This window comes from Cyrtonyx montezumae, unplaced genomic scaffold (assembly GCF_038088225.1).
Source record: "Cyrtonyx montezumae isolate F1298 unplaced genomic scaffold, pur_monq_1.0 scaffold_8, whole genome shotgun sequence".
NCBI classification, from domain to species: domain Eukaryota; kingdom Metazoa; phylum Chordata; class Aves; order Galliformes; family Odontophoridae; genus Cyrtonyx; species Cyrtonyx montezumae.
This window is the reverse complement of record NW_027072089.1, coordinates 21,719,644-21,741,255: the sequence shown is the minus strand read 5'-3', so window position 1 is coordinate 21,741,255 and position 21,612 is coordinate 21,719,644. Positions and strand designations below refer to the sequence as shown.

At 40.5% G+C, this 21,612-nt stretch overlaps 2 protein-coding genes across 2 annotated transcripts in view; both read right to left on the bottom strand.

Moving 5' to 3' along the window:
* RAD54B (RAD54 homolog B) overlaps positions 1-21,612 on the bottom strand; it is a 59,747-nt gene that overhangs the window by 34,149 nt on the left and 3,986 nt on the right. The gene's annotated exons all lie outside the window — the stretch shown is intronic.
* FSBP (fibrinogen silencer binding protein) lies at positions 1,882-10,047 on the bottom strand. Its single transcript, XM_065752831.1, has 2 exons — positions 8,550-10,047; positions 1,882-4,265 (listed from the first exon to the last, which is right to left on the bottom strand). Exons 1-2 carry the CDS (start codon positions 8,918-8,920, stop codon positions 3,740-3,742), a joined length of 897 nt encoding a protein of 298 aa, XP_065608903.1. The 5' UTR covers positions 8,921-10,047; the 3' UTR covers positions 1,882-3,739.

The following is a 21,612-nucleotide window of genomic DNA, read 5'->3' as shown; positions in this document are numbered from 1 at the left end:
CACAAATCATTTTCAAGAAAAAGGAAAAAAAAAAACAAAACTAATTATGTTTACAATCTCCTCTAGCCTTGGGCAATACTATGAACTTCATCAACATGAGATCCAATCATCCTCTGAAAATGTACTGTAGTTGAACTGTGGAAAGACAGTTTGTCAAGCAAAATTGAACCTCACAATTCTCCATTTGTTCCCCCTATTTAGAAACAATTCTTTTATAATTACAAGCAATATAAAGGCTTTGCCTATTGGAAATCACAGGGACACGAAGCATTCAAGCTCTAGTCCATGCATTCCCAAGCAAGAAAATATGTGGAAATATAAATGAAAGAAAGCAATTGAAACTAATGAGGTGAAGGATGCTAGAAGAGAGGAGTATGAGTGCAAGATTTGCTGTAAGTAATCTTTGCTGGTCATGAAGTTTCCTCTTTTCTGCCATTTTTACCTGATAACGCATCTGATACAGGGCAAGCACAGACAACAAGACAATGCTGGAGGAGCTTGGGGGCAAGGAGAGGAGAAGATAATGAGGGAGCAGATGATAAAAGTGTAGACTGATAATTAGACAATTACTCGGATAAAGTTGCAGAAAATGTTATCACAATGATCACAAGGTTATCACAGTTGTAGTTTTTGACTCTAATCCCCCTCAAAAAAATTCATTAGATGTTGAGAATTAAAGTACTCCCAGAGTCTGTTTATTTCAGTTAACTTAGTAGAAGGACATGAACATATGGTAGAAATTTGCCCTTGCCTAAAATTACTCTGCTTGTACACAGTGCCTTGTAAACATGCAGACAGGGAATGCTACTGCCAGATACAGCAAAGGGAACAGGAGGATAAGAATGGGGGAGAAGGAGGGAAGGGCTTCCTACTATCCCTTTCACACATGGTAATGAAATATAACTTGCTGGAACAGCAAAAATTCATAGCACTTTAAGGTCCAGAAGGACTTAGCCACAGCTGTACGTGCATGTCTCCACATTAGTAATACATAAAAAACCCCCAAGAACAGGCACTGAGAAGTGTGAAGTCTGACGCAGACAGATAACCTGATACTGAGAAGCAGATGTGGGGTGAGAAAGAAAGGTAAATCCATCAGCACGGAGAGGCATAACACAGAGTCAGCGCCCTACTGCACTGCACTGCTGTCACTGACGTGTCACAAGTAAAGAAGCAAGCAAACTATTATGGGATTCCAGATCTTCCCCCAGATCCTCCTCTTCCCACCCCAAGACAGTTCTGACCAGGCCCATGAATTTTGTCATCTCTTTACTCGTCTGCATCCTTCCCCCTCCAATATCAGGAGTACAATGGGCAGTATGCTGTACCCAGAACCTACGCATCCGCTTTGCCTTCCAGTTCAGAAAGGACTACAAGCTTTGAAAGACTGGAAATTCCTCCAGTTCCAGTCCTTGAAATGAAAACACCATGCCAACAGAGACAGCGAAGGTCACCACTTAATCTAACTCATAGAGAATGGATAATTCAACCCAAAATATTCTGGAGTGTCAGCAGAGCAATTTTGTGGCCAAAATAAGTCTCACTATATTTTAAACCATTTCAAGACTTAAAGCCATCTGGGAATTACTTTCTAGGCTAGAAAAAAAGGTGTCAATTTGCAGAAACAATAACAGGAATTTATTGCTTACCACTGGGAACCAAAATTCTCATTTTCAACAGAAAAATCAGGCATTTCCAAACTGTAAGATAAGTGCAGGGAACTTAGTGCTGTTACCCATTTCTGAGAAGCCACACTTCAGATGGCAAAATAGAACAAATAATATGTTCTAGTGTTTAATTAAGTATTTATTAAAGCCAAGATTTGGACTCTTGTAAAATGCAGGGAACTGAATGTCTCATTGAAGTGTTACTAGCTATACAAAAACAGATCAGCGTCCTTGAACTGAAAAAAGACAGAAGCAAGCCAAGGGCTGTACATAAACAGAGGCCACTCATCCAGACATCATCACTGTAAGCACAAACAAAAATTCCCTAAAGAACAAATCCTTGAAGAGTTCTTTTCTCTGCCACACTACAGGAAGAGAAAAAGCACAGAGCAATTCCGTATCAATGACATCTGTTTTCATAGCCTGTATTTGTCCTCGGTTTTCCTCCTGTAACCTGCTGAAATTGTTCTAAGCACTGAAAGTCAAGACAATTTCTCTTTCACCACTCTTATAAAATTTTAATTACAATGCTTTAAGCTCAATTAGTCCCTGAACTAACTTACATGGTTCCAGCCTTTAGTTTTTAATAAGCATTTATCCCTGTGGTTACAAAGGTAACCTGATTCACTCAGAAGTCTGACAAGCAGTGAGGTTTATTCAAACAGCTTGCTCACACACACCAGGGCCCCATACTCACACACTGCGTTCTGTGGGAATGGGGAAAGAAGGAAATTGGGGGCAACAGTGACAGGATTGACAGTAACAAAAAAACACATTCTCCTTTCTATTGCTTTTATTCTTTCTGTTGTTGGAGCTCTCTGATATAGGAGAAGTAGGAAGAATTACGTTTCCTTTGCTCACTCTTTTTCCTTGTTGTCAGGCTTAATTTCCATTTCCTATACTATAGCTAGGAGGAAGGAAAAAGTGGTGTTACAGGGAATAAGGAGCCAGAGGTCTAAGGAAATTGTGGATCCATTCATAGCAGGCAGGAGATCAAGAATTACAAAGAAATTAACTATCAGGAAATTAGGCTTGACAGTATTTTTCTTCCAGTTATGAATGCTGATTCTAACTGCAGAGAAAAGTGATGTTTTCAGGACAGACAGAGGAATCTATTTCTTTTTCATTTAGGGTTTTTTATTTGAAACTAATCAAAGGAGCAGAACAACAGCATTTATAAAAGGTACCAAGAATAACAAAGAATCTTCTGTTGAGTTTGAGTCACATAACTTACACATAGAAGCTATTTCATTTTGATAGCTTACAGTCATATTGATATCGATCAAAGGCACCTGCAACTGTCTTGGTTGCACATGCACTGTAGTAATTATGCATGCAAGTGAATGTTCAAGTTAGACATCCTTCTGGTTGAGGACCAGTAAAATTACTCAAAGTGAATATACGACTGTACACAGAAATTATGCATGCATGCAGTTATAAAAATTAACTGTTGCATTCACTGTTTCTATTTTCTTCATGTCCTATGAAAACACTCATCCACTGAAAACAATATGAAAAAATATTAACTTTTTAAAAGATGTACATCTATTCAACTATCTACTGAACATTAAAAAAATATAACAATCCAGTAATTTTGTTTTCCAAGCTGATACATCAGCAAAACTTCACCACTGTCACAAGATTTACCAACAGGAAAAGAAGAGCATATCTAAACATAGCTTCTTACTCCTTCTTCTTATGTGTTTATTAACCAGTGAGTTCATTAAGGTAATAAAGGATTGGTCATTATTTGAAAAAAATAATGCATACGATCAAATTTTGAAAAAGAACTAAGCTAAATTGCTATTTGCAATTCTATTAGAGATAAGTTGAAATATTTTAGAAGTTGGGATTTTCACCATCCTTAAGTCTCTATGATTTGATTATACTTCAAACCGGAAGAGTTGGTGTATTCAAACCCATACAAGGTGTTTTTATTAAGGTACATAAACAACAACATGGAAAATAGGCTTTCATCTTTCAAGACCATATTAACATAAGGAACAGTTTTGCTAGGGCAAAAGCATTTATTATTAAGTATTTCAAGGGATGTGACAGAAGTAATAAAATATTTAGATATTGCTGTATTCTGGCAGATCACGGCGTAGTCGTATTGCCTTTAGCTTCTCTACTTTGATTTTTGTTCGCAACAGTTCTTCTTCCAGCTGCTGCTTTCTTTTCAAACCATCTCTTTTTTCTTGGACATAAAGCCCTATTTTTCTTTGATTTTCTAATATTATTTGATGCTCTTCTTTCAGCATTTGCAACATCTGTGGGTCATACCCACACATCGGCCTAAAGCGTTCTCCAACCTCAAGCCTAAAAAACTCATCTCTTCTTGGCACAGGAGAGGGAGACATCATAACTCTCATGTCAACTGAAGATACCGACGTTGAAGGAGACCTTTCCATAATGTGCACCAACTGGTGTTCTTCCTCTTGTTCTACATTCTCACTTGGCTGTGAGTCTATAATCAAAGAAGGAGGAGGTTTGACATCCTCTTCTGATTGCAACTCCATCATGATTGTAGCAGGATGGTGATCCAACATTGTCTGGGGTGAACTGGTAGCAGCAATTGTTTCTTTATCGATACTAGTGCTAGAACACACAAAATCATATTTAAATAATCTATTAAAAACTATTAAAAAAAAACAAGGAAACACAGTTTTAAGTAGCCAAAGCTTCATTTGAAATATTACTATGTGCTACCCATGCCTGGACCTCAATTTTATTACATGACCAACATCTGTACCCCTCCTTCCTTCCACCACACACCTACAGTCTCGTACTATTTAGATGCTATTGCTACTCTGAAGGCAGTACAGCCTACAGTGAACAACCCTGGTAGGTTTTTATTCTGAAACAGGATAAGCAAGAAAAAGTGAGAATAAAAACTAAGCAGCAGAAGAAGGTGATGCAAGTCACAGAGGAAATAGTTTGTGTAATCTAGAAAGTGATTTTAAAAGGCCATAAACTTGCAGAAACATTTCCATCTCCCAAACTTACTAATCTCCTGTTCTAATGCGTTCCCTGTTTCTGAGTCATATATCTAAATGGTTAGGCTTTTTCTTCTTTGTGTGTGTATCTGTGTGTGTGAGTGTGTGTGTGTGTGTGTGTGTGTGCGCGCAAAACAATCAGTGAATAAAATGACACAAGAAGCCTGGGGAGAAGAAACCACAGCCCAGGTGATGACCCTGTCAGTAGATAAAGGAATCAGGCTTATCCTTGTTCCTTCCCTTTGAACCAATGATCTCACTAGTTTTCTGAAGTTTCAAGAAAGAGCACAGAAACGTTACCATTAAGAACAGCCCATAGTTCTGTGCAGCATTTTTCCAGCTTTTCTGAAGTACAACACCCACTTGACTCATCTGCCTTTGTGTAAACCCCTGAGTCAGCAGCACCTCCAGCCATGATTTGACATTATGTTGGCTTTGATGGTATTAATGGCTCAAGTTGCTCCTGTCTATTTCTCTACCATCAGTTGTGTCTGAAACCTTACAGTTCTCCTTTATACAGGTAATACTTTTGTAAGACAGATTAGCTTTTTGAACTATTTGACAGTATAGATCTACAAAGAATACCTTCAGCACAACTTGAGAGGTGTAATATGGGAACAGGGATGTGTTAACCTGGCACTGAGAGCAAAGACAGAGCACAACCACGGCCATGACTGTTTAAAAAGGAGGCTATGGCTAGTGATTACAGATGTAAGACATTCCCCAGCCCATGAAGAATGAAGCTGCTGCTAGCAGCTAAAAGCAGTGAGTGGATCCATGATTAATAGAACATTCACAGATGCGCCCTAACCCTGGAGGACTTGAGTGCTGTCTATTAAAATGGAGGCAGGTGTGTGTGTGTATTTTTTTTAACTCCTTGTGAGCTCTACGAGCCACAGTCTAAGGAGCACTGTTTGATTATTAAAAACGCTGCCCTGGTTGGCAGCAGATTTGGGTTCAAACTCTCACAACTATGGGGGAATTCTAATTCGTGTATCATATTTCTCGTGTAAGTGTGCTGACACCTTGCAGAGATACCAAAAGAAAGCATTATCTTCTTTGCATCCCGCTTTGGTCTTCAAAACTCTTGGTTCAAAAGGAAGAAGCAGCTACTGCCGCAACTTCCAAAGGATCCTATCCAGTCCACCATCCATTAATATGAAACAGAAATCTCTAGAATTAAAGCATGAAAACTTCTAAATGTTCAATTGTAACAATGTTCAGCGGGGTCAGAGAAATGTAGTACCAAAAAATTAGTTCTGCCAACCACCCAAGCCATTAAGGGTAAGGCTCTCAAAAAGAAGAAGTCTATCTGAAGCAGGAACTGAAAACAGAACTTTCATTTATCCTTGAAGAAAACAATCTTCATTCTGTCTACCGTCACCTGAGCTGCATATCAAGTATCAGCTCTATCACCTTACTCCCTCCTCCTCGTGCCTCAAAGCTTCACCTGCTTCCCTACACCTTTCTCACACTCCATTCCCTCCTTTCCCGGGGCATCAGAAGTACTTTCCCGCATACAAATGTTCACTATTTCTCCCCTCGCTGACTGTAGTTCTGGGTCTCCCCCTTCCCAAGCACAGCTTCCCTCATTTATTTGCTGGCTCCTGGCCAGCTTCCAGCCTGAGAAACCTGGAAACAACTAGTAGGAGATCATTCTGACAAAAGGGAACGGGGAGAAGGGGCAGAAAGTGCGAGAGGTTAAGAGAAGAAAGATAGGTGAGGATTGGTCTAACATAGACTAGAGCCTCCAGACAGCGACAAATCCAGCTCTCACTGCATATTCCACAGAGAATTTGAAAAGACCAAGTCTTCAGGTAACTCAGATGAAGCTGTTTGTTGGGGCTTTTTTTTTCCTCTTAGAATCTGCCTCTTAAGAGGAAACCAATTAGTGAAGAGAGAAAGAAGGAACTGAGAAACAAAAGGAACGCCTGCTTGGTGGTTACTGATGTTGTTTCTGACAACTTGACTGAAAGAAAGACAAACAACAGTTACCACAATTGGGGGATGGTATTTACAACCCTGGAGACACCCATGATTCACTCGGTTTTGTTTAATCACAGCGAGCTAGAAATTGCTTAAAGGTGCAATTAAGAATTTGGATTCATTATAAGTTGTATTTCCCTCCAAAAAGCTAAGCCATATCCTAGAGAGTTAAAAACCAATACCGGGTTCTCAAAATCAGGATAAAATGCACCTTAGTGAAAATTACCACCAAATAGTGATGTACTTGAGCAGAAAAAAATATTTAGATGATAATCTTTCCCTTCTACACGCAGTGCCTCGGCTGTCCCTAGGAACGACCATTTGGGGTAAGCAGCAATCAAGTCAACGTTCCCAGAGCCATGAAGGACTGCACAACACATTTACATTGCAGGATACAAACTACAGAGATCATTAGGTCTTAATCATTCATGAAAAGCGGCACTGCTTTTTATAAGCCGATCTGCAAACCAAAGTTCTCACACTACTGGGTTTTTTTTTCTCCTCCTTAGAAAAGTTGGTAGTCGAGACACTGCAACCTTTATTAGCACAATTAAAAGCCTTTTGTTCCGGAGAATTCTTTGGAACTGTTCCTCCAGGGGCATTCACCAGGAGCAGCAGTGCAGCCCAGTTGCTTCAGACTCCTTTACGCCGAGGACCCACAGCAGCATATTTTTAGAGCATCTGGCATGTTGGGATTTAGACAATTGCTACCATTCAGTTCAACCAGTGGCACTGTGAATCAGATTCGTCCTGTGTACACATGCCAGCTTGTCTTAGAGCATTTAGCTGTTGCACCAACTATCTCATATCTGATTGAAATATAGAAAGTTCACTTCCCATTAATCTCTTTGTGAAAAGGAGGGGGAAAAAAAATCAGAGATTTCTCAGGATTTATGGGGAGTTATTTAGCTTTTTATCCCTCCTTTCTAGCTCACTTTGCGTACCTGGAAGAACCAAAACCTGACCCAGGCATATTTTTTGGATCCCTCAAGGACCAATACAGAACCAGCAGAGTGCTGCAAGTCAGACCAAGGGGCACTTGCCAGCTGTGTAAGAAAGCCTGCATGCTGCCTGCCCGTATTATGTCTGGCTTCAAATCTAGACAGTGTGCCTCACTTTACCGAGCAGTATTAAAATATATATATATTAAAATTAAAATTTTAAAAAGCCCTACAAAAATGAAAACTTCTATTGCCATATCTCACAGTTTCTCTTCGTGTGCATTCAAGCTGCCCAACATAGGATACAGAACTGCCTGGAGTTTAGACTGCAATTAGCTCTGCTCCAGTTTCAGACAATTACCATCAATGCAAGAAGAGTAAAAATTTTAAAGAATATTTGCACTTGCAAAATCACTGTGGTGTGGGGATCATTTTTCTGTAAAGGAGTGGGATCAGTTAAAACAATGCACACATCAGAGCAAAGGAGAGGAAAAACAAGCCCTCAGAGCAAGGTTTCTCAGCTCTGCAAACTAACTTTATCAAAAAATCTTACATAAACCGGTAACAGTTGCATATGTTGCAAAATGACTGCAGTATTGCCTTAAATGGAGGAGAATAGCCATCACTTTGCCAGTGTTTGAATAATCTGCCTATTAAAAGGTAGGGGAGGGGTAGAGGTTGGAGCTACTATTTCTCTTTGATTCTCCCTTAACCCTCACTTTCCGGAGTATGACAAAGACTGAAAGAGGCTCTGAAAGAGCTGAGAAACGAATGCAGTGCTAAGTCACCATAAAGCTAGCCATAAAAGCAAAGCAGTATGATTCTGTCATTGTTCCCGGCTTTGGGATTTTCCCTTGCAAGCACTTCCTTTAGGACACCGAACACGAGCAAAGCGTTACATGGTAGATAGGAGGCGCCATCATTTTCACTCAGAAACAAAATAAAAAGAATTCTCTCACCTTTGTACACCGCTCCTGTCTCTTAAACACACATTGGAAATCTGTGGAATCATCTCCACAACTTTCTTGGTTGGCTCGGAAATGCTGCTTTTACAGTCTGAATGAGTCTCCTTTTGCTGCAATAGCTCCTGCTTGGCATATTCTTTGAGCCTCTTGTACAGCGTGCGCAGGCCCTGTGCGGTGCGAGGCGGGCGATCTACTCCGATGGCATTGTAGTTATCGGCTATGATATCCCAGCACTTGTTTTTTTCCACTATGACAGAATGCTTATTGGTGTGTTCTTCGAGAATTTTTACGTAAGGCTTCACGAGTTTTAGCAAATCGAGCTTTTCAGATAAGGTGAAATTAGAAGATCTGGCCTTCCCGACCATTGTTAGCTCTGAATTAAGGAAGCAGCTCCCGAAGCCACCATGCAGTCCCTAGCTCTGCTCAGCTCTTTTTCACAAACAGAAAAAGATCAGGCTTAACTAGGCTAGTCTCATTTAGGCCCACGCCTACAAGGGAGGGTTTATTAAAATTCCTTCAGCTTAAGCTGACGCAGGTTCAGGAAATCTGCTTAAGCCAAGCCTGACCTACATAAGGCTTCAGACTGAAGAAGACGAGAAGAAACAAGCAAAATACACTTTTGTATGAAGAGACCAGACGTACGCAGGATTTAAAAACATAAAGGTTTAAAGATTAGCGCATTACCCAGCTAAAAATTACCTAATTTAGCTTGAGTAACAAGCTCTGACACATAGCTCCGGCTCTCTCACACGTATCTCAAACTGAAACCGCACTCGAGATTTTACACGCGACGACGTCCGCAAAAAGCAACAATTGTTTTGTGCCGTTTATTGACTGTTAACCCGAGCGAGCAGAGCGCAGTAAGCGCGGCGTGTGTAGAGAGATCCCTAACAGAGCCCCCGAGCACCGCTCCCCGGCTGCTGCCGCTCTCGCAGCATTTGCATAATGCTGGTCCTGCTGTCAATCAGCAATTGCATATCCCCTAGCTAGTTAGGTTACACTCGGGCTTCGCAGCAAAGCTAAGCTTCCCCTGCATTTCGCAGGCTGCTCCTGCTACCTACACGGAGGCTTCTTAAAGAGGCAGTTTCTATTCCCGGCCGAACGCCTAACGACGGCGAAAAACACCGAAATCGCAGCGACAAAACCCCAAACGCTGCCACACGAGCCCTGAATCAGCTTTTTATTAGAACTTCAGCCCGCAGCTGTGCCCTGCTAAAACATGCCTGCCTTGTAACGCATGTGTCATCGCCATTCAGGCCGCGGCGGCTGCGAAATGGCATGAGCTAACTCTTGGGCTACATGCAATAAAGGTTACATTCAATCACGACAGATTTACTGAGTGCACTGCGGCGCGTGGATACCGGGACCAAGAAACAATCTGCTTTTATGATAATACTCCTAGGCGTTCTCTCAGGATAAAAACCTGATTTTTATTAATGAGATGTGTGTGCGTTTCTCGTGAAGTCAGTCACCTTAAGCCAAGCCTTAGCACAAAAAAACGCATACCAGGCTTTCAATTTCTAGCAGTCAAAACTAAATTAAGAAATCAGAGAAAAAGGGAAAGAAAAAAAAAAACAACAAAACAAACACATAAAAGGAAAGGTGCTCATGAAACCCAATACCGAGTCTGAAAAATGACATACGTCATTGAGAGAGTCCAGAGGGTGGAAATAAACACAATTTGAGATAGTGGCAACAGCCTCTCGAGCTTAACGTGTTCAGCCTTGAAAACAAGGGAGCCTGGAAGGGGGGTGAGGGCAAGAACAACCTAATTATAGTCTGAAATATCTGAAGGCAATAAAGACCTGGGTATAAACTTGCTTGCTCTAAGGGGGAGAAAAGCCAAAGTAGATGCAAGAAGCATTCAAAATAGAAAGCCCTTCAATTAAACAAAGGGAGACTTTAGCTGCTAAAGATCAGCAGCTGGCACAAGAAGCATGTTTGGAACAACTGCTGAGGCTCACCTCGCCCGTACCACCTCACGTTTGTGACCTGTCCACTTTGCTGGAACTGCTTTCAAGCCAGCATTAAATCCAGCATTTTGCAGTCTGAAGCCCATTTCAGTAGACCTTAAGAAACAAAAGGCTTAGGTAGTTAGAAGCACTGTATGAAAACCATTACTTTCAAACACCTAATCCTTCCTTATTTCCCCACACTTTGCTCTTTACTAAAATGAAGAGTTGGATGCTGGTGGTTATTATTTTTAATTGCACGTGGTTACTCTTTAGCAACTACAGAAAATAAATAGGAATTGGATTATGTCTTACAAACTTCAGGCTGCTAGCAGCACTGGAATCCAGGAGTCACAGGAGAGCCCACACTGGGCCCTCATATGTTGGAGTAAATGAGCACTGCCCAATCTCATGACCTTTTAGTGACAAAAAAAACCCCAAATACCAATATTAGGTTGTGTGATTTAAGGCTCCTCTCCACAAATACAGAGGAGCACAGATAACCAGCATCAGGCAGAGATTTTTACCCAAAAAACCGTAGCAAAAAGAGCAGAGCTCTTCGTCTGGGTGTTGCCACATCTGCCACAGAAGCACAAGCAGCACAAAGGCTCAGCAGTGGGGCCATGACAGCCAGTGGTAGAGGCTATCTAGATCAACTTGCAGACAGGGAGCAGGGGTTCACTGCCTGCTGGGGCATGGGACTCATGAGCTGCCAGAAAGAGTCCTTTAGGATTGCACAAGGCTTAGTAGAGGATATTTAAAGGAAGAACCAAAGGCAAGAAAAGTGAGGGATGAAAGTGTTTGGAGAAGGAACAAGCTCAAGCAAATACTGGGGAAATGGGATAAGAAGGGCACAGATGAATGTCAGCAGGAGTGACTCAGTACAGTAGTCCAGCCATGCCCTGGGCCTGGTCACTGCTCCATCCTCATTTCTTATTAAACTGCATTTCTAACTATATTCCTGGGTGAGAGGAATCCTTACTCGAGTGTGCATGGAAGTACATCCAGGAACTGGAGCTGGACCACAAGTCACAGGACCCAGGTGCACACGGTGCCAGTGAGCAGAGGTCAGAAGTCATGCACACTGCCTGGCTACATGTCTGTGTACGATCCCTGACAAGCACTGAGCCAAAATAGCCAGCAAATAGGGTAAGAAAGTCTTGGAAGCCGTGAACAGGAGTAGCTTTGAGTCTGGCCAGACACTGGAGAAAGCAGAGGGGCTTTGGGCTGGCTACTGGGAAAGCCATAAATCAGTACAGCTGCCAGAGAGACTGCTCGGTTTATGTCTGTGTGGGTGAGGCAGCTGAGAAACCAGGGATGCAGAGGAATAAGCATCTAGGACCAGTCACAGGAGGGATCCATCCTTTCATGATAATCAGCCACAGAAGGGAAAGGATGAGGCCTCTGATGCTGCTGCTGTCTATGCAAGGGCTGTGTTTTCTGTGCTGCTGGCCATATATACATAGTGTAGTGCACGCATGTGCCTGTGTGCCTCCTGGGAACAACTACATACCCCCTCACTGTGGGCTGCCAGGTGCGGCTGCTCCTGACACAGAACCCTCTAAACTTGGGTTACTTACCAGCTGACAGCTAAACACTCACCCACCTTCCATGCTAATGCCCTTACCACAAAGCACCACTGCAGTGCTTTCTTTCGAGCAAGTGCCTGAAGGAGTCATTCTGAATTGCGTATTGTTCTGCAGGAGTGTAAAATAACCCTTGTAAAAACGAAGCTGGCTGCCAAACAAGGCTTTTTTCCTATTTCGTTTTGTTTTGTTTTGTTGCTTTTTTTGATAGCTGTGCTCATCAGCCTAAGGTCACATCGGTATTTGGGTAAGAAGTCACAGGAAGTGAGAGGGCTGCATATTAACGTTACATTCAGGCTTCTTTGAGCTTCAAAAGGCGTACTTTCAGGATGATTACAAACAGAAAGAAAAGTTGCCACAGTCCACCCTTCATCCTACACTGTCCACCAACATGTGCACTTATTACACAACAGAGTGCACACAGCCAGTTCAGAGAGATGATCCAGCTAAAGACTAATCATTTTGTTTTCCTTTTCTGCCAGGCATAGGGCTTAATATTTGGCTTAACTCAACATAAATGTGGGACATTGCCAAAAGAGGAATTTCTTTCTTCCTCCAGTCCTGTCGTGTTTCTGCCCCTTGGCTGTGCTGATATTAGCGCTCATAGATCACTGGTTTTTATTTGTTTGATTCTTTTAAACAAACCAGATGCTTCCCAGTTTTAATGTTAGAATTCTTGTTTTTCAGTGGATGCAATCTTCATATTTGGAAATTCAAGAATAACGGGAGCTGCAAGATTATTCAAGAACTGAGCAATAGCCCATTGCTAACACTGAACTTAAAATAGTTGGGAAATAATACTTGGAACAACAGGTAGCATAAATTCAGGGGTTTGCAGTAGAACAGTCTAGAGTAAACAGATTAAAAAAAAAAAAAAAGACTGCTTTCTGGAGAGTTATCAAGAGATGAATGAATCACAGTAAGAAATAGCTAGGGATGAAAGTAGCCAAACTACTATGAAATGAATTGCTGAAAAAGTTGAATGGATCCAGAGTTCAGAAGCCAAGTGACAGATATGGATCACAACCAATAATTGCATAAGTGGCCCGTTTCATTTTAGACATACGTGAGACAGAAAATCCTATAAAGAGTAATTTCTTAAACTAGAGAGAGAAAAGGGAGGGAAAGGATCCTTTGTCAAACAGAACTGAAGAAGAATACGTCCATTATATTGTTTTCAGGCTTTCTAATCTCTATAAAATAAACAATTTAAAGACAAAAAAAAAAAAAGTTACATGATTAAGCGGGAGACCCCAAAAAGAACATCACGAAAGATGAAGTTTACAGCAGAACTGAATGCAGTGAATTGCACTGGATTCAGGCAGAGACCTTTTTTATCAACAGATAAATGACTACTGAACTCTGTGAGGGTGCTCTGCTCACAGAGGGGTTGTCCCAGAGTAGGTCTGAAAGACGTTTGTTTTTCTTTTGTTTAACACTGTATAGGCAAACTAGCTCTGGAAAGACTGGGTTTGGCATTTTAGTCACCCAGAAGCCTAAGAATCTTAAAAACAAGAGAACGATTGCAAGACTTGATCTGAAGCTGAAGTGAAACTCTGATACCCCTGTGCTTATTAGAAACTGTAAGAGGATTCAGCAGCTAAGACGGGTTGAGTTACACATCACTGAATATACTGGGATATACTGGCAGCAAAAATATTTGGCAAGCATCGAGGCAGTTGCTCACTTGTGCAAATGAACTTGGCAGCTGCATAAGATGACTTGAGAGTGTCTGTAGGTAGTAAGGGCTGCAAAAGTTCCATTAGGTCACCCTACAGTCTTCTTTACTGACACGACAGCGAGACAGTGCCAAGTCATTCCATCAGTCTTAAGAGTGTGCTGCAGCAAAGGGTGAGTGAGAAAGTTTTCAGCTCCAAACGTCTCCCATTGTGACAGCTGTTCCATGGGTAATCTCCAAAACTGAGACTTGTGGGCATCATTCATTATGGAGAGACTTAAGAATGACAAAGTTTTGAGAGCCAAAAGTTGCAAGAAGACTTCACCTGGAAGTTACTGTGCTTAAGGAGAAGAATCTCCTTAATCTTAAGAATCTCCTTACAGAATCTCCAGAGTGTTTTAGAATTACTTTTGGACAATTAAATTGTGTTTCAGACAGCTTTCTAATTTTGTGCAATTTTATTCTTCATCGATTTTCACAACATTTTCACCATCAAATCTGCACGCACTTATTCCTACCTGGCTAGACCAGAAGCCCCAAGACCACCCCATTTCCTTCTCCTAGCTATAATATTTCTAAACCTCTGCCCTGCATTTGGAGGATGCAGGGTGAGGTTGGAAGGGGAGAAGGAAGGGAAGCTTTAAGTCTGTTTTCTGCATCTATTCTTCTCATCACCATCTACCACATATCAGTTCCTAGCACCTAGCAGTTCTTGCAGCTCCAGGGTATATGCATCACAGGACAAGTCCAGAAAACCCATTAGTTGACAAAGCAGATATTACCTTTACACTGCTCTCTTGAAATTAGCCTAAAGTATGTATGGGCTACTCCAGAACTCTCACATCATGTAAAACTGCAAGTGTAAAAGCTAACTGTGCTTCCATTCCCTCTGCTGATGCTAGATGGAAAATACTCAATCCACCAGCTTTCTCCAAGCCTAATTTTAAAGAATTCATCTCAGTCTGACATTCCAGCCCACACATTCAGATCTGTAAGTTTAAGCTAATGCTACAGGACTATATATTATAATGAAGTGACTGCGCAGCTACTACATAGCACCATAAATAAACTTCACTTTGTAAGTTAGAAAAGAGTGTAACATCATTCTTCACAAATGCAGAAGTGCCTCCAGTTGCTAATACACACTTCCACTTTCACTTTTTCAACAAGCTTTTGGATGAATGATGAAAAGTGGCTGTTTTGAGAACCTATAGATAATTGTCTAACCACTATCACGTTGATTTTAGGAAAGTCATGTTACTATAATGCTTCTGTTTCAGGGGGAGACTTAAGGCCCAAAGCCAAAAGCTTGCATCAAACACTAGTCATGCTGGCATAGCAACAAAGGGGATGCAAACAATGAGCACAGCTACAGAAGGATATGAAGGAATCCAGGCAAAGTCTGTAATAATACTCATTGTAGCTCAAAAACACCTTCCATTTCACTTGAATAAGGCATTTCTTGTCCTTTCATCTGATACTCTCCCATCTTCCCTTCAATCCAAATTTACATCTAATCTAATAGAGACAGGAGAGTGCTAGGGAGAAACAGGCTTTCTGAAGGTTGAGAGTAGAAATGAACAAGATCTAAGAAATTTAGGACAGCCATGAATTTCTTCTTTTGCCCACCTTCACGTATTACACCAAAAAAGACTCCATAACAAATTTGGATAAGTTAAGAAGAAACCATATGGACAGCTTTCCACAGAATAAATGGAGAACTTGATAGAATCTTTACTGCTAAATCCAAACCGTTAAAAATAGTCTCTAGGCAGAGTATCTCTTAATTCAAAAGTCACATTACTAGGTAAATGTTTTTTCTACATATTTCATACATTTGCATGCTGTTCCCATGGAGCTAAATAATAATAAATATATTGGCATACTAAATTCATTTTCAAGGCCTATTCTGACCTTGGAAAAGTGAGTTTCCTTTATACCTGCAGTTTCAACATGACATCTCTGTATCTGTATAAAAACAGGAGAATTTAGGTCTTTTTTTTTCCTTGTTTACAAATCTTCAATTTTCAGTAACTTAACGCATTGAAAATAAAAGGGAAATGAATAAAAGATGGTTGTCTACATGTAGCACAGCTCTCTTCAATAGAGTGTCTATCACTATTCAGAAGTAAAGAAACTAGCAATTTCTGTCACAAAGAAGCAAATACTGTTCAGTCTGATAAGCAAGTTGCTACCGAAACACTTTCACATTAATCCTTCCAACTTTCTGGACACTGATATCTTCTATATAACAAAACCCCGATAGTCTTTATTTTCTGACCACCTAATACCCTTCTGATTTCTAGCTTCCATCCTCTCTCCTTCATTATCTCCACTGGTTCAAATGCATACATTTGAGCATACATACCTAGGACACAAGAGAAGTATATTTCACTGTCAGTTCGCTGCCCTTTTCACAAATGTGTGAATATCCTGGTTATGTCATCTATCATTACATGAAGCCTAGTTACTCACATGACAGCTAGATACAATCATATCAGGTTATAAATTATGTTGCACTAACTGTGGAAAGATCACGCAAGAACTGCACAAGTCTGGATTTGTTTTACAGCAGCCCATTATACTGCACTGCAGATGGCTGCCCCATCCAGGAAAGTAGCTTTGCACTTGCTGAATGTTATATGATACGTTGCTTTTGGTAGTGGAGCTGGCGTAGTTTCCTTCCATCCATCTCACACGTGGTGGTTTACTTCTGCAACCACAGTGCATCTTACTGCTCAACTGGTGGACAGTCCAAATTCAACATAAGTGAAACAGGTTAGGGTGGAGAAGTTCTTCAACAGGCTAGTGTCCACATCAGTATGCCACACTGTTTTCCTTGTGTTCAGCCTATGGTAGTGACTCTTAAGTTATTTGATTACAGCTACAATTCAATAATGGTTTCTCTCTTTTAGACTTTAAAACTGAAGAAGCAAGGGAAGTCATGGCTGCTGCATTTAGTGCTTCTTAGCACAGAAACAGAAGCCCTTAAATACAGTATTCTGTTCTGGCCACTACCACAAAGCAGGTGAGGAATATAGAAGAGCAAGGGAAGAGGAACACATTGCATGAAAACAAGCAAGGACTACACCAGTTTTATTCAGAGCTGTTTGCAGCTACTAAATGGGTACAGAACCTAATTTGCAGCCTGTGGGAATATTCTAATTTTGTGTAGATGGAGGTGTTGTCACCAGATGTGTCACTTGTGCTCTCATGGCTTTGGGAACCTCCTTCCACTTGATCATTATAGGTCCTTTCTGTAAGAGGTTACTGTTTTTTCTATACCATTGCCTCAGAGTTTGCTGATGAACAAGTCCAAGCAAGACCCTGGCAAGGGTTGCAAAATCCTTTGTCTAAGGGACAAGCAGATGGGCATGTCCTGGGGGCAACGAAAGAGAAAAGTTGCAGCTCAATGGCTGGAGAATACTCTTTTGTGGAACTCATCTCCAGGGGAAGATAGCCATCTCAGGTGATACTTGCCTGACGCCCTGCTTGGCTACCATACCTATTAGAATGCATAACTGATAGCAATGCATGACCATAGCAAAGGGTCCTCCTCTGAGCATACATAATAAACTGAGGAAGTGACAAAGAAGGGCAGGTGCCCACAGCAGATTAAAGGACATTATCTCACATCCCAAGAAAGAATACCAAGCGAAATGTGTACCAATGAAAAGATGCCACAAGTCCAATGCTAAAGCCCAGAAAACACAAATCATCTAGAACTAAACCACAGAATCCCCAGCAAAAAGCCTGCCTGCAATATGTTGATTGCTGGGCAGTGAGGTACTGGGCCAACAGGTGACAATTTGTATGGATACCTACCATGGCTGATGCACAAATGAACACTTCTGGAACAGCATCACATCAAGAGATACAAAGTTTCCTCTCCTATAAACTTACTTTAACATCAATCTAATTTTCTTGATCAATCACCAGGCGCAGGTGACACCTATGCAGAAGAGAAACTATCTTGAATTTAGTGAGAGCTTGGCTCTTCACTACTATACTCTGTCTATCACACTGTGGGGAGAAGCAGTTTATTTTACGTGATGAAGAACTAGCAAAGTGATACAGAAGATGGTAACAAAATTTAAAAACATAAAACTTAATGAGAGCAATGTGATGATGAATTATTTCAACTGAGGCATCCATGTACATCTCAACTATACTAAGATTTACTTAGTTGTTATTAAAAGCTACAGATGTTTATGCAGTGTCTTTTACTGGAAGTTGCTTTACCAACTCTATAAAAACATTTGAGGGGCCTACTGCACTGCAGCTATACACGCAGCTCCACCACTACTATGGACAGATAGTAGAAGTACCCAACTGGAGTGTCTTTTACAGTTCAATCCGTGAAGTGCAATAATGGGAATGAAGGAAACAACAGAAATTACAATTAAATTACAATTACAACGTTTTAAAAAGATGATGGAAACAAACAATCCTATTATGAAAATAAAATTCACTTAAATGAGGAACGAGTTTAAACATTATAGGCCAACATACTCAGTAGACATGAATATTCTGGGGCAGTTGGAAAATATATTCAAAACCGTATGCAAATAATAAATACAGTTAATGTAAGCATGAAAAATATTCAAGAGCATTCTGTCATCTTAGAGTGAACACTTTAATCTTGTTCTGAAATACAGTTACAGTCTGTCTGCATTGTTAGTTCAAAGGTAATACTTGAATCTGACTTCTGACAAAATTTCTCTTAGAAGGGGCATTAACAGATGTTTGAGATGGATGAAAGACAAGATACTCCTCAGACAAAAATGGAATAAGAGGTGGGTTGTAACAGAGCAACAGACTCTGTGCAGCTTTTCTGTACACCTACATCAGGTTCAAACAATGATTTCTCAGTGCAACTTGAATATCATGTCCAAGTACACAGGTGAAAGAGCTATTTGTCTCCACACGTGATATGGCAAACCCAGAGAGAAAACAAGACAGCATTCTCCTAGATTAAAAAAATCCAACAGAAAGTAAACTGAAAACTCAGATAAAAAGCATATATTTAATTCATTACACACACACATATATATGTAATATAAACACACACATAACATGTTAACTGAACAAGGTAGTACTCCCTTACTAGGCAATATATGTGCACTGATCATCTTGTAGAGTGTAAGTCCAAAAATGTAATCCAGAGTACAAAGACACTGAGGAGTTCAGTACAGTTCAGAGATTTGTCTGTCTGTGGATACTTCAATTGCAAACTATTTGTCTTGCAATTGCTTACAGGATCTCAGAAAGCAGTGAGGACAAGTAGAAGCCAAGGAATTTTAAGAGCCACAATAATATTCTTCCAGACTTATAATTTTCAGTTTCTGTTATATATTTTTGGAATGGTAAAATAATCTTTATTTTTAAAGAGCATACAGATTTATCCGACTGAATTCACTGCAGGCATATGAGAGAAATACATTGCCTCCCCCCCACCACATCTGTTGGTCATGTCAAATAGTAACATATTCTGAATTCCAAAAAAAAGGTACTAATGTGATTGCCCCACTGTTTGCATCGTGGGAGAGAAAAGAAATACTTATTCATAAAACTGTAATAGAGTTTATTTTCTTACACTGTTATTTACAAAGAAGCATCATTTTTCAGTGCTCAGAACTCATTGTGAACATGGTTCAACACCATGTTTCTATACTTACATCCGAAATACCTTCAAATCCAAACCCTGATACTACTAAAATGGCCTCAAGTTGCATCAGGAGAGGTTCAGGTTGGATATCTGGAAAAATTTATTCTCTGAAAGAATGGTCAAGTACTGGGAAGGGCTGCCCAGGGAGGTGGTGGAGTCACCATCCCTGGAGGTGTTCAAGAAACATTTAGATGTTGTACTGAGGGACATGGTTTGGCAGGGAATATGGGTGGCAGGTGGATGGTTGGGTTGGATGATCTTGGAGGTGTTTTCAAACCTCAGTGATTCTATGATCCTATATGAATACTTTCTTAAAATTAGAACAAATGGGCAGGTTTCACTCTACAAAAGTTGATACAATTTTATTAAGACCTCTTTAGAGGCTTATATCTCATCTGATAGAAGTTTAGATTCCATCTCATTAGTGAAGTATTAGGATGAAAGAAAAAAAGCCTGGAAAAGCAAGTATTTTTAAGCCAGATATGCTATTGTTTTTAAATGGATGTTATCTAATCAACAACAGGATACTGACACAGTGTGTCAGATAAGTTTCACTGAGAGAATGTGCAGTATTTTCAGGGCTGGGTGAACAGAAATGAGCAACGAACAGTGCAGTTGTCCAACTGTCCACAGGTGTTTCGTAAGAATTTCAGAGGAAGCCAGGGTATTCATTTACACATTCCACTGCTGTACCAGAAACCCAAACACAGCAGCTTTCAGCATGATAAAAAGTTATCAAACAGCTTATTATCTACATTAAACGCTATTCAGACAGTAAATCAAAATAATACACATAAAGACTTTTTAAATCTTGAGATTATCTTAATGTTCCTTTAAAAGAGAAGTCTTTTTTGACTGAAGATATAATTCCTTTACAATACAAACAATACAAACTCTGGCTCTCACAACTGGTTTCCCTTACTTTTGAATTTCATACCATAAACGTTTTGTCAAAACAATTTAATTTCACACTACAAAATTACTCAGTCAGTAGAATGGCTACTATCAGCTGTAATGAATAGCAGGTAAAAGTAACATAAGTGGCAGAAGCTGTTTTGGAGAATCTAAGTTATTAAGAAACTGCTTAAGATTTAATGAAGCCCCAGTGCAAGACTGTGCACAGTGCAGTGTGTTCTGTTCTACAGACACTGAAAGGCTCTGGCACAAAATGATTTGTATGGTTACTCAAGCAGTGCAGCATCAACAGAAGCAGGTCAGTCAGTCACACAACTTAGTCTTTTACTGAAGTGCTCACAGACAGCCCCTACAAGCTGCACCTGGAATACAGGATACCAAAAAAGCATTTAATATCTTTTCCACTTCACAATTATTTTTTTGTTGTTGGGAAGATGACAGACTTCCCCCTCCGAGGCCACAGGAAGATTATTTTGGAAATAAATCCACTGATGATCTTTCAGCTGCACTGTTAGATAGAATCAGCAGACAGATTTCTGCAGATGTAACAATAGGGAAGCAGGATCACTCAAACAACTTGTCCTATACATACTGAAAAATTTCTACAAGCATGAGCACCACTGGAAGAGTTGGAAGTTACAGTACACTGCAGATAAATACAAAACCCAAGGAACCAAGGGGGCTGAAGACATAAAAGACTGGTAAATCTTCCCACATTAGCTCTGCAAAACAGAGCGCACATACCCTGGGCCACCTAACGTAATTATGGCAGCATCTCCTCAGGGCTATCACATGGGATCAATCAACATCATTTTCTGAGGGTTAAGTCCTTCAAGAAGAATAAATTGGAGTCAACAAAATTATTGCCTACTTGGGTTTGGAACTTATAAAATGTTAGAAAGAGCATAAGTGGATTGCACAAGACACTATAATGAGATTTTTAAGAGCAAAAAACCACGATGGGCAAAAAGGAAAGATGAAGGTGGCTCAGGAAGGAACAAGTATGGGGAAAAAAGGAAAAATAGGAGCCACCTTTAAACAGGTGGCTGGTTGGTATGCTTGTCCCCCTGCACTCTGCACCCCGTCATAAGCTGTCTCGTCTTATGAAACAACTCTTCAAAATATTTCCTGGGTGAAGGGACTCTTTTATTATGTGTGCATAAGTGCATGTGGAGTTGTGCACGCCAGAAATGGAAGCAGGACCACACACAGGTGCTTAGGCCCCTCTGACCTAAAGTGCCAATAACTGGCAAACCCA

What these genes read in the sequence shown, in the direction of transcription:
- FSBP (XM_065752831.1), bottom strand. Translation starts at nt 8,920, where the DNA reads ATGGTCGGGAAGGCCAGATCTTCTAATTTCACCTTATCTGAAAAGCTC. An exon ending in GACAGGAGCGGTGTACAAAG is followed by an intron (nt 4,266 to 8,549) that starts GTGAGAGAATTC and finishes TGTGTGTTCTAG; the next exon opens with CACTAGTATCGATAAAGAAA.